General features: G+C 43.2%; 1 protein-coding gene across 12 annotated transcripts in view; it reads right to left on the bottom strand.

The window, feature by feature from the left end:
* The window catches only part of CELF2 (CUGBP Elav-like family member 2), a gene marked incomplete at its 5' end in the record, with an annotated part of 552657 nt that overhangs the window by 102932 nt on the left and 435649 nt on the right, over positions 1 to 14076 (bottom strand). For all 12 annotated transcript variants that reach the window (XM_081085288.1, XM_081085287.1, XM_081085286.1 and 9 more), the window contains one exon: positions 9934 to 10016. In XM_081085288.1, the coding sequence (XP_080941414.1) occupies positions 9934 to 10016 (83 nt within the window). The remainder of the gene's footprint in view (positions 1 to 9933; positions 10017 to 14076) is intronic.

The following is a 14076-nucleotide window of genomic DNA, read 5'->3' as shown; positions in this document are numbered from 1 at the left end:
CAGGTCCCCTGAAACAGTGGGGCTCATGGGATCCAGGCATTGGAAGCCAGGGGTGTTGGTTTAACCCCGACTGTCTATCAACTCACAGCCACCAGCTGTGTAACCCTGGACAAGTCACTCTTTTCCTTTGAGTTTCTGCTTTCTCATCAGTAAGTGGGGCTTTATGACACATGTCTTGTGAAGTTGTGACAATTCCAAGTAATATAGTCCTGAGGCCTGCACGTGGTGCCTGATAGGCAGGCAATCAATAAACAGTCACTTTGCCATGGTTCTTATTGTGCTGTGTTGACCTCCTGAGTCATGCTGCCCACTCTCTACAATGTGGTGAATGTCATGCCAAAATCCACCATCAGGAGGCCAGGCTGTTGGGGAGTGTTAGCAGCTGGGACTTCTAATTTGAGTTCTGTCGCGGCATTGCCAGGGGAGGGCAGAGAAGTTAATTTAATCTGTGGCACCTCGGTGTCCTCAGTGTAACAAGGTGAATGCTATCAATACATCACCTGAAATATTTTTAGAAGGGGCAACAAATAAATAGCACCATAAAGCCATCTACAAACACAGGCGGCTCACTTATCCACGGAGACTGGGGACAGGACTCACACAGATAAAGAAAGCCACCAATAATCCTGAAACCTCATTAGGTTAAATGCTCTTACTTGTCAACCAAGGCTGTAAGCGAGGAACTGGACTGACTTGTTAGAGTCCGCCACCTTCCCTTTCCTTTCTCTGTGCCCTGCTGGAACAAGGATGAGTGCTAAGCTCCCTGTTGGTTCCCAATCAGAGGGGAGAGGGAAGCAGATGCCCCACGAGTCTCAAAAAAGTCAAAGCCTGAATGGTTCAGCTTTGTCTATACGAAGGACTCTGAAGTGACTAACCAATACCTAAAGCAAGTCAAGTCATGTAAATCAGTCCATCTCTATCCAGCATCTGTCTATCTACTTATCTATCTATCTATCTATCTATCTATCTATCATCTATCATCTATCTATCTACCTATCTAACTATCTAGATTTTTAAACACTAAATTCGACATTCCTGTAGGCAGTGCATGGAAGGTGAAGAACAGTTTTGGGACACTGGAAAGGGCTCTAAGAATCACTTACTCCACTACTTTGTTTTGCAGATGAAGAAAGGACGGACTGTGAAGCATTTTAAGTACAGTGGGGCCTTGACTTACAAGTGTCCCAACTAACGAGTTTTTTGAGATACCAGCTGTCTCTCCGCTGATATTTTGCATTGAGTTGACAGAGTAATTTGAGTTAACGAGCTCCTTAACAAGCTTGTCTCGGAACGAATTAAACTCGTAAGTCAAGGCCCCACTGTACTGATCGAGGAGGGAATGACAGTACGGTATGCGTTTTGAGTATTGTGGGAGGTAATGACAGTCAGGAACAAGAAAGTACGAGACAACATTTGTCACAGTGTCCTTTTCTGTAATCTCCCTCAGGTACTGTTTATTGCTTATCCTTTCCTCTTGTGATTGGTGGGTAACGAGAGTGTAAAGACTGGTTCTCAAATATGGCTTTATTAGGAAAACAAAGGTAATAGCTTATGTCAATACTAATGGGGCTTCATGAGCACCTGTGTACAAGGACAGTCTATGGCTAAAACAAGCAAAGGACACAAGACGCTCTCTCCCTGCCTCTGTCCTTCCCAGTGGCCAGTATGCCTCCCCTATCCTTAAGCAGATGTGGCCCAGGGGTGGGGTCTGGACTCCCTGAGATCCTGGCCTCCCTTCCCCCAGCGCTCTATTTCACCTGGGGCTCATGTTATGTACATTAAGTCTTCACTTTATGTCATCAACAGGTTCTGTGACTAAGCAAAACGACTTATAATGAAAGCAATGTTACCACTGGCTAATGATATAAATATGAGTTAAGTTTTGACAGCATCTCATCCTTATAATGAAACGACGTCATGTGAGGACCTGCTATACTTTTTTTGTGGCCTAGAGCTTGAGGCTCTGCACTGGCCAGCCCAGTTCAACTGGACAGTCTCCCGAGCTCAGCTTTCCAGCCTACCAGTCCTATTTTTGGGTGATGAGTTCTCGCGGAGACCACATACGCTAGAGGCCCAATGTGGACAATTTTCCAGCTTGATTTCCCCCTTTCATTTAATTTTTTTATTGCTTAAAGTATTAGAAAGAGTATTACATATGTCTCCTTTTTTGTTTTCTCCCCTTGACCCTCCCCTGGCCTCCCCTACCCCACCCACAGTGTCTTGTGTCCACTGGTTATGCTTATATGCATGCATACAAGTCCTTCCGTTGATCTCTTACCGCGCCCCCCCCCCCCCCCCCCCCCCCGGCCAACCCTCCCTGGACTAACTGTCACAACCAACCGGTTCTTCTGCTGGCCAGCTAGCTCCTCAGGTAGTTCCACAGAGACCTTTATCATATTCATGAACATATTTTTCCTTCCACAATCTTCTTTTGAAATCTTATTAACCTCTTGGGAACTGAAGTCTATATAAGTGAACTTAATATCCCCAATTTAAACTTGAGATATACAGAAATGACTATTACTTCATTTGCCACTGTGTCATCCTACCATGTCCTCACATAACAACGGAGCACCAATATTCCTCACACATTGACCCAGCAATTTTGCACATGTGGCCAAGCTCCTGTGCTAGGTCACTTTCACACGTGCTCTTGTAAACCTCACAGCAGTCCTACTGAAAGAACTACGCAGAAATACACCCTCCTCCCTCTTCAAGGACGAAGCAGAGACATACTCTTCTCCCTCTCCTCTATCTTGTCTTGCAAGGCTGGGCCCTCAGCCCAAGCCGCCCCCCCCTCCCCCCGAGAGTGACTACAAGAATGCTGGTATTGTCCTAACTCTCCCAACCACCCACCTGAGTGGGCCAATGAAGCTCCAGAAATGTAGCTAAGGTCCTAATAAGGCTATAGTGGAGGACGGCTCCAACCTTCAGAATGTGATGGTCACTTCCTGACCCTTATGCTGTAAAACCCTGACCAATCTCTGTAACTCACGTCACCCCTAAAGCCCACCCCAAATAGCTAGCCCTATATAACCTTTGTTCTCCTGGGACACGCTCTCTCGCCTCACTGCTGTGCCGGATAGAGGCTGGGAGCCAATTCTAGAATTGATCAATAAAGACTTGTTGCTTTTGCATCGGAGGAGGCTCCCTGGTGGTGGATTATTGGGGACCCCGAACTCTGGGCATAACACAACTAATTAGGTCTGTAGCAGAGACTATGTTATTTGTACAGTAAAACACTGAGTTCTGTTTCCAAAAAGCGGTGTCACTGCTCCCTGTTTTAGCCCTGTGCTAGCTGGGCTGCTTAGCGCAGTCATTTTCAACTTTTTCACCAGCAAGGACCCCTCTCATTCATTTTCTCCTATAGACTTGCTTGCATTAAGTAGTCCCTATTTTAAAAGTAACTAGGTTTTTAATTAGTTTATCAGATACACATAAATAGCTGTCATTCAAAGTTACTGAATTGACTGTCAGCCCAAAGCAAAAGCACCCCCTATTCAGGTGGCATGGAAAATTTCATCGTGGGTGAAACAGACAATTTCAATGGCTTTTTATGAAGCATTAAAATATACTTTCCCAGATCTCTGGGGCCTGGGTCTGAAGGCTGGGAAGCACTGGGCCAGACATTTCTTCGTGTTCTTTCTCGCTCTATCTCTATCTCTCATCTCTCTCTCTCTCATCTCACCTGAGGAGCTAGCTGGCCAGCAAGCCTGTCACATGGTTGAGACCCATTTGGGGCTGCTTCTCCATTGGGGCTTTTCTCCTTCACACGCCGTGGCTCCGAGGGTGGGGGGCAGGCGCTTCAGCACCCTCAAGAAGAGCTCCTCGGTAGCCACACCGTGGCACTGCATCACAGTCCTTTAATTAGTCACCTTAAAGAAAGGCCTTCCTTTTTGTTCAGCTTATTTTTCCTCTGGGACTTAAGTGTTATATTAAAACAACAGAGGTAGCAGGAGAATAGTTGCTTTGGGACAGTCCTATGAGGTCAAGTACTTCAGCCCAGACCAAATTCTGCAAATGCAAATCTGCAGAATGCCACCCAGATGGATGCTTTGAGTGGTACCGTCCACAGCAACTGCTTTTTGTACATTGGGTTGTTACCAAAGGAGAGTGCACACCCACAGAAACAATGTTGTAGAAGCACCTTTCTCCAGGGGCTCAGAAAGCTTGACATGCATTATCTCAGCCAGTCCCAAGCCTTCTGTGAAGAAGGTGGAGGCAGGATTATCATCGTTCCAATGGCAGTTCTCAAGAACCTTCCGCACGTACCAGAATTAGCCATGATTCTGGTTCAGAGCAGAAACAGACAAACAAACATAAGACATTTCACTGAGACTAAAGTCAGAAAGATGGCTACATAGTAATTAAGGGTATGTTGGTAGGCCAAATAGAAAATGGGTTTTAAGCTATAATCTTCCTGTATTTACATGAATGAACTGATATCCACATAGAGATGTGTGCATTTAGAGTTGCACATAAATAAGTTACATCATTATACACACACGTAATAACAAATCCACATTCATCTTTATTTTGAAGCCTTGGGAATACCTGTGGTCAGAATTATCATTTCTTTGGAATAAAACTTGACTCCTCTGGAAATATTTTATAAAACTAACCCATTCTAGCATTAATTATTCCAGACCTATTTATTAAACACTAGAGTCCTGGTGCATGAATTCGTGCACCAGTGGGGTACCTCGGCCTGGCCTGTGGGATCAGGCTGAAACTGGTTCTCCGACATCCCCCGAGGGGTCCCAGATTGTGAGAGGACACAGGCTAGGCCGAGGGACCCCACTGGGGCATGATTGGGGCCGGGGAGGGACCTTGGGAAGGCTTCAGGGTGTGTTCGGCCTGTCTCACTCAGTCCCAATTGGCCAGACCCCAGCAGCAAGCTAACCTACCAGTCAGAGCGTCTGCCCACTGGTGGTCAGTGCATGTCACAGCAAGCGGTTGAGTGGCCTTAGCATGTCATTAGCATATTATGCTTTGGTTGGTTGAACAGATGACCGGCTGACTGGACACTTAGCATATAAGGCTTTTATTATATAGGATGGTTTCTACTATATTCCCTAGTACCTAGAACAGTGCCTTGCAAACACTCAAACTCAGCAAATATTGGTTGAATGAGTCTATGAATGTTTCAGATGGTCCATGATTTTAAGGAGTCAAACCTGTTTGTGCAGAGAAATGTTTTGGCTGTTTTTCATAACAATTTTAAATAAAAAGCATCGGAGAAAACACTTTCTCTACCTTGACCTAGTTAGGCTTTGATTCAAATAGGATGCTTTTGGGGGAAATTTCCAAGATAATGATGACATGGGGTTTTAGAGATCTGATGACAGAAATAGATGACAATGATAATGATAAAATAATACCATCATAACTCTGAGAATAAAGGCATTAAATACATATTAATAATTAGAGGAGGTGGCTCAAAGTAAATGATGATGTCAAAATGCATTACTGTGGACAGACTGACTTTGGTCTCTGTGAGAGCCACACTGCCCTAGTGAAAGGGCAGTCAAGCCTGTGAAAGGGCACAGGGGACAATTCTATGGAGAGTGGAGTTAAAGTCCTCCTGGGAGGAAAGCGCCCACCCCCACAGGTAAATCGTCTCTTCCAGGGCAAGCCAGGAAGAGGTTCATTCACTTCGTGTGGGTGAACACACTTGTCCCAAGAGGCCGTTTTACTTACAGCTTCTTCCCCCGGATCAGGCTCATTTGTTTTTATATCTCAAATCTATTTGCAGTCGGTGCTCATGTCGCATGTGTTATTATAAAACACCTTTCGGTATGCCACTGCCAAAAGGGAGTGCTCCAAACACATGTTCTCCTACGGCAATAACTCCTTAATATAAACTGCATTTAATAAAACTGGTAGTAACTCTAAGAGGGAACAGAGTAAGGCATATTCAGAGAAAATGTCTGGAAGAAATTTGCAATTAATATTTTACAAGACATTTAGATTCCACCAATTCCTTCTTGCTGTTAAAATTTAAGAGCTTTTTCAAAACTGTATTCCTCTCTGTTATTACATCCTTAATTAAATTAATTTATACAGTGAATGTTCTAATGATACTTGCTGTAGATTTTCAATCAAAACGCCTTATTGCTAGAGACAATGTGTGTTAGGACCTTGAAAAGGAATGACACAGGCACAGAGCCGTCACTGGCACAGGGATATCTGGCCCTGACATCTGATTATTGAAAAGATTGTGGTAGTTGCTCTGTGCCGCAATTAAGGTCTTCATTTTATTTTTTAATTAAGCTAAATTAGGTCAGTGTAAACAAAATGAATCTTGCAAGTTGCCTTTCCAAGGGTTTCTCTCTGGGAAATACAAAGGCAGATGATGGCATTTCTATTGAATGATCCCACCAGTTATGTTGTGCCTACCTGAAACTCTAAACAAAGGAAGCTAGCCCTAAGCCAAAGGCCTGCTGTCAAAGCAGAGGCAACCAAACGTTGTCCAAGAACACAAATGGCCCAGCTAAGGAAAGAGTCAGTCTAACAATTTTGCACCAAACTCAATGGCTCATCAAGTAGCCCGGCCTGTGGCCTGTGCAGACACAGTCGCAATGTGCTCTGTGGGCTATGGAAGCATGATGCACAGGGAATTGAAGGGTGCGTGCGCAGGTGTGTGCATGTGTGTGTGTGAGAGAGAGAGAGATCAGAACAGCTTAGTCCCCTTAGTACACAGTAGGCACTCAATATCATTAGTGATTTGTTAATCTGATGAGATGTCAGTCATAAGTAGGGCACTGCACATAAGATTTGATCTGTTGCTCATACTTCAAGCTGCCATTTCCGAAAGAGAACATGATCAAACCAGGGAAATGAACCCCAGATGCCCATTCCTTGTTCTATGGGTTGAGCTACTGAATTTACTCCCTTTATTTTTAATATTCTATTTCTAGGACTCGTGTTGAGCATTTCAGAAGACGTAAGGCTCAAAGTGCTTCTCAGTCACAGGATGAGAGACAGGCTTGAGAGATGGGTCCCTAATGGCTTTGCACTGCTGAGTACGGCCCTGACCCTGAACCACATGCCCTGCACCCTCCTTGTACAGGGTCTCTGTAACCCACACATGACACGAGGGGAAGGGTGTCTGTATATAAAAATCAAAGAGCAGACACAGTCCACTGCATGACACATAGACCCGCTGGCTTTTTTTCACCTCTCCCATAGCAACCAAGTTCTTTGTCTCTCTCAGGAAGGAAAGAAAGATGGTCCCTAAACACCTAATTTTGGTTGCATGACAGAGGTTCCATATGACACAAAATACCAACTACAAAAGAAAATAGAAAAAAAGTAAAACAAAAAACCCTAAACACCCAGCACTCTTTGATCTTGTTTTAAATTGAATGTTTTGGACACTTAAAAAAAAAAAAAAGGCAGCAAGTGCCTTTTTAATGGATTTTATCCGCAGGAAAATGATTACAGCAGGAAAGCTTTAAAGTGTCAGCTGGTGATGCGTTTTTCTTTATCCCTTTTATTTTTATTCAGAGAGATATTAAAGGCATATGGCACAGTGCATCATTAATTTCTTATTAATTTCATAATATGAAGGCAACCAGTAAAAATAGTAGTGATACAACTTTAAATTACTGAGCTCCTTGGTATTTAATGAGAGACTGAGCACAGCAGGGGTTCTGTTAAATTAAGTTGTGCCTTCACATCGCAGTGGGGAAACAGGTGTGTATTGGTTTAGAATTATGGAAATGTTGACTAATTCCAAGGCTTGTAATCAAACAGCAAGGCATCCTGTAATATTTTTTCCCTAAGAATATGCATTAATCTTTTATGTCTGGTCCCATTTCTTCCTGTCCACCAAAAGCTCACAGCTGAAAAGAAACCACTTTCATGTTATTCCTGTAGCTGTTAAGGGTGATGTTTATCAGATAAAGCTATACATAAATGCAAGACCGGGAACTCTGTTCCCATTTACCTAATTGGAAATGGCAAGTGTGGCGGCAGTGTGCGTGCTGCGAAGGCTATGAGCCTACAAATCAGACCCGACATCTCAAAATTTTCATTTAACCCACCTCAAGTAATTGGGCATATGAAACTGAACAGGATAAAAAGAAAACCCAAAACAATCCACAAACCATGTTTCCCAACCCCAGAATCATTGTGCTTAAACAGGGGTCTCCAAAATCACCATCCCTGACTTGTGCATGTACAAGTTTCAAGAAGAGAAAAAAAGAGAGACATAGGTGACATTCTTTTAAAATACAGAAGATACTACTGGTTTGCTAAGAAAAAGGTCAGAGTAAGATGTCCCAAACAGAAGCACGCTCATCAGTCACTTGTGTGTTTTTCAACATGGCTCAGTCACCATGTTCACTCCAGGTTTCCTGAGAGCCAGTTCACACATGAAGATGGCATGCTGAGAGCTGTGCTTCTACTGGGGACAAACGCAAGCCAACCAAACTTTGCATTCATTTAAAACAGGATGTGATTTGGCATCTATCTATCTATCTATCTATCTATCTATATGTATGTATGTATGTATATATACATATGTATGTATGCATATATATGTATGTATGTATGTATATATATCATACATAGAAGGGATTTGGTTGTGTTATTATGACATAACATTGCAACCTCTGCGAATTTACATTGGGAAAAAAATCCCATACACATGGAAAATGGAAGCTGAAGTACTACTTTCTTTTTTAAGTCACTTAGACATAGTAAAAAACCCCTCACAAGTTTCAGAGAGAAGTAGTTAAATCAAAGTGGGAGGGAGAATCCTCAGGCCACACGGTCGCTTGCTGGACCTTCTCTTTAATTTGCTCACATGAAAAGGGGAACGGCAAAGTCGTGTGATTCAAGACGAGGGTCACAATTTATTATTTTTGGGTGATTAAGAAGCTAATGCTGTGAAAACCTTTTGTTGAGTCTTGCCAGTACAAATATTATAAACTTTTCAATGGATCTAAGGTGAATTACACAAATGGTCTCTTTTGTGGGTGTGATAGAGGGTAAAATTCGGACGTGTGCGTGCATCTACAGAGACAGCTCAGTGACACAGAGGTAGAATTACACCCTGAAAACATTAGGGGCATTCTGTTACCTTCCTTCTATTCTTACCAAACCACATTTCAACAAAATAATTAGCAATACACTACTTACCCACAGGTTCTTCATATAACCAATGCACATCATTATGATATTCAATGAACTCGGCACTGATATTTGAGTCAATGGGGGAAATATTCAAACAGCACAGGGATAGTCATACTAGCATGCACTATATAAAATTGCCCCCAAACTCCAGAAATCATGTAGTCTCATAAAGTAGTCACATAAATCAGTTCACTTCTAGAGAATTGTACTCATCATCAGATATTATCGGGAAGGAAATGGAAAAAAAAAGTAAGCTTTGTATTTTCTGTTCTCTATCAACACGAAGCCACAAACAGGGCATTAAAACATTGACTTTGTTAACCACCATTGACTGCTTAGAAGCCATTATGAGGTTTAATATTATAGCTGTACAGGGTACATTTTGTTCTTTCAAAAGAAAAATCTGAAGACTAAATTTGAAAAGGGGCTCCTGGTGAGTAAAAGCTTTTCCTTTTCCATTTGCTTCTCTTATGTGAGTTGGTTTTTTTCCTCCCTTTTAAAATCTTAGCCCACCCAATACCCTTTGGCAGCCGCTGTGACCCAGTGGGGTCACTCTGATTTTCTAACCAGGGGACACGCGGTTTGAGAGCTCTTTCCGTCGGCATTAATGCGGGTGCTTCTTTATGGGCCGGCCAGCTGGTTTGGCTGCCGCAGGGGAGCAGAGGGGTCAGCACACACTCCTCAAAAGACCAAAGTCATTTTTGGCACTAAGAGCCCATAACTAGAACCTTCAGTTGAAAGGACCATTTTCAAGCAATAAAGTGATTTTGGTACAAAAGTAAACCGACTCACCCCAGGTAAAGTTTTAATATTGTGCAGTGCATTCTGGGCCTCAAGTGCAGCTTTTCTTGTATAAAACGTTACGAAACAACAACCTACAGAGAGAAATGAAAAGGTTTTTAGAAATGTCTGTGAAAGCTTTGCTTAGATATAATGGAGACTGTGGCGAACAAATAATCTACTTAAAAGGATGCACAATTTAAAAATAATAAAGTGCATGAGAACAGTAATAACAACATCCCAAGCATTTACACAGTGCCTTTCATCCGGAATCATATTTATTAGCTTTGCCCGTGTTGAGATAAATTCATAGCTCTGTGCACCAGCCACCTGGAACACAGCCCCTCGGAAATGAGGGGGGGGGGGGTGTGAGCTGGTAATAGGGCCGAACAAAGGAAAGTGTTTAATCACAACAATAGCAGAAACATTAACTATGATTTCCTTAAAGGGTATCTCTAGGACATCACACTTTTAAAAACACTTTCTAAACTCAGTGATTTAGACAACTGGATTATAAGCCTCTTAAAAGCCTGGATAATGCTCTATTTTATCTCCACCACAGTACATAATGCAAAGTCCTGTACATGAGACACTCAATATTTGTTTACCAGAATGAAAGACTCTATTTTTACCAGTTAGCAACTACGTTACAGTACAGGTGGCCACATGTCCAAACAGGTATCTGCACACTCTGTCCCACGTCTTAAACCTGGCTGTGGCACATCGAGTGGCAACCTCTTGATTCCTTATCTCAGAGCTGATGGGGTCCAGGCGGCATGCCCCTCTGGGAGAGGCTGGCATCCACCTCCAACACAGCCAACTCCCTCCACCAAAGAAATGGTGTCAGGGCCTTGGACCATTCCTTCTGTGCTCTGAAGGATGGCAGACTCCTCCCTCAACATGTAGCCAAGAAGACTGGGTAACAGATCTGGTTAAACCAGATAAAGTCACCAGTTAACAATCTGTTAATCAGCACACAGTTTCTTAGCACAACCAGGCTTAGAAAAAGGGTGTGGACAAAAACTAAACATTTAAAGAAAAAAGATGTTGCCTCTGACATGGGCTGTCTTTGGGCTGAGAAAAAAAGGTGGAGAGACACCATCACCAAGACAGTACGTATTTTACCCCCCTCCAGTACAGGATCCTAATTCACAGAGATGGCAAGAGCTTTGAGAGGTTCTCCTATGCAAGGATAGCAAGTAACAGGAGAGAGGCACATGACCCTGAGGCATCAACATTGGTTGGCTCTATTTGGGGGAATGATGAGAATAAGACGAAGAGGGGGAAAAAAGGCACAGTTGGAGGGCAGGGAGCTGGCACCACTGGCCATCTTTGGAGTGCTAAGCTGCCACTCTGATTTTTCAAACCAAACGCTCATTCAAAGGTAGAGGGGAAAACAAACTTACAATACTGTTCAGATAGCATTCCGAAATGCATGAGAGATGCCTCCTCCTCGTTTGGAAAGAAATTTGGAAGCCTGTCATATATTTGATTTTATTGGAACCTATTGAGATGAAATATGCAAAACCTTTTACCTTAAGGACAAAGTTGAGTATGAGCATAGCTTCCTGGCATTTAAAAATACAAGCATCGAGAGATAGGAAACCCTTCATATATATATATATATCACTGGCATGACAGAGGAAATTGGAAATTAGGAGGTTTCCTTAAAGAATCACAGGTGGACAGCCTGACCATATTTATATGAGCTTTCGTTTCAGCTATTTGGACTTCTTTGACCAGAGTTCATTTAGCCATGCTGCCTGATGGTAGATTTTTTACTGAACTAATCAAATTAACGAGTGGTTTTAGTTTCTCTGGCATTAGGTAAGCCCAAGAAAAGCTATAGGAATGGCTGTAGATCAAGGAATAATAATACATACAGCAAAGTCAAGTCCCAGCTTCCAGTACCCATCATAATCGCTCTAAGAAGAGGAAAAACTACCAGCTGTACTTTTCTAGGCTTGGCATAGAAAGAAAAGCAGAGAAGGTCCCACCCATTGCCTTCTGAAAGCTTCTAACAACCAGACTCTCAGTAAGTTCTCTCCCGATCCTGGGCTTACAGGGTTAGATGCCAGGTAAGAATGCAGTAGGGAAGGCTCGGAATTTCCCCTCAACAATCAAAGTTTCAGAAATAGCAGAATCTGATACTTTCAAGCAGGTGGGTTTTGGAAGTGTGAAACTTGAAGAAAAAAAAATTAGGGCTGGGGTAGAAGTTACAGGATAGTTTGCTTGCCTAGGAAGAAGGAAGTTAAGGAAGATGAAAAACAAAGCCAGTCTGGCCACGCTCAGAGCTAAGAATGAAGCATTTAGATTGGTCTAAAGAAGTGACAGGAGCTAGAAATGGAGAACTAAGCACGGTGCTAAGATAAACGTACAAGCAGCAAAGATGATGGAAACTGAGGGAAGCCTGTGTGCTCGGCCAACCTGAAGAGCTCTGACGGATACGCAGTGGGCTCAGGACTAAAGCAAGCTCTCCTGCCTTAAACCCCAAACAGAATGCCGACCATTTCCCACTGCCTGAAACCCACTGGGGAGAACAGTTCATTTCCTGTTTAAGTATTAACAGGGTGTCCTCGGGGGTGGCAAAGTTTCACCGTTCCTAGCTATTAACATCTCAGTATAAATTTGGCTGAAGTGTTTTCCTCTTGAACAAAGTTCTGAGTGGATGGAAGGTGGTTTTCGTTGGTTTTTGAGAAAAGGCAAGTTTGAAGCTGAGGGCTGAGCAGTGCAGGATGGGGATGAAGGGGGAAAGGAAATGAAAGAGGAGTCTAACGTATAGAAGGGGAGATGGGAAGATGCCCCAAATCTCAAACTCTGTTCAATTTAATCGGGGGCCTTCACTGCCTGTCTAACTGAAAAGGTGAAACCAGGCATTCATGATGCTGGTCCTCTCCAAACTGTGTACAGCTCGTAACTCTCACTCCATGCCCATGTAAACAACAGGTGCTGTTTTTTTTTTAAAAATGCTGCCAAGATCAGCTCTAGTTCTGGTTGCAATGCACTGGAGAAGCCCTGGCATAACATTGGTGATATGCTTCCCTCGCTACTCGCTGAACCCAACCCAACAGCTCAGCACCCAACTAGGCACCTTTGAAGAAGGTGTCCCAGCTCCAGGTGGGCACAGCCCGTGGCCTGGAGAGCAGCGTTCAGGCTGAATTTCTGCTCTGACTTGCAGCCTCCACTGGGCCCCATCATGCAGTGAACAACTTGCAGAAAGGTGGGGGTGCTGGGGAATATCACCCCAAGACTCTTCCCTTTGGTTTCTAACATTTGAATCCTGAGTGACGTGGGAAAACATCTAACTTCCTCTGTACCTTAGCTACTTTAGCTTCATCACTGCTAAGTCAGTGAATAAAAACCAGGTCTGCCTAAAATCCTCCCCAAACTATATGGGCATAAAGGCAAAGCGTTTCATTCAGAACAAATTTTTAAGGTCAAAAGTCAAAAGTATTCTTTATCTTTCTTGGGCTACAAATGTCTTGCATTTCATTCAGCATGCATACTGATCCACTTGATAAAAACAGTGTTTGATTAAATTATCTTAAAATTTGCAGGGTAAATACAGAATTATAAATTTAAATAGTTCCCTTAAATGCAGCAATCTATTTTTCCCCCGATGGGACTTTAGTCTGTATACTTCCAGCATAAGAATGTGTTAAAGACTCGTTTCCGTGAGTACTCTCTAGAAACCATAGTCTTTTTTATCCATCTATCATTTGATATGCTCACTTAAAATTTTCGATTCATTGACTCGCAGAGATTATTTCAGCAAAGGAAGGGAGAAATATCATTATTTTCCCTGATATGGTAATTACCATGGAAAAAGTTCAGGGAGCTACTACAGATCCCAGAAGATCCATGAAGGTTCAAGAAGGATGGAATTTTCTTTCTTGCCTACCCTAACCAGAGGTACAGCTGCTGAGGGAACCACCTGTCTCCGAGATTTCCCCACAGCAGCTGTAACTCAGGGCTGAAATCTACGGGATGCATTTCCAGGTCAGCTGCAGCACCAGATGGCTCGGCAATCTGATTCTGGGGACAGACTCCTCCTCCAGCAGGTCTGCTTCCAACTTCATCGTAAGGTGGGTGGTTAGACACTACACCATCCACAGGTCTCTTCAGTGGTCAGCAGCCGCCACAGGCACCAAGGGG

The sequence above is a fragment of the Myotis nattereri genome, assembly GCF_964212035.1.
Source record: "Myotis nattereri genome assembly, chromosome: 1".
Lineage (NCBI taxonomy): Eukaryota > Metazoa > Chordata > Mammalia > Chiroptera > Vespertilionidae > Myotis > Myotis nattereri.
This window is presented reverse-complemented; position numbering and strand designations above follow the sequence as displayed.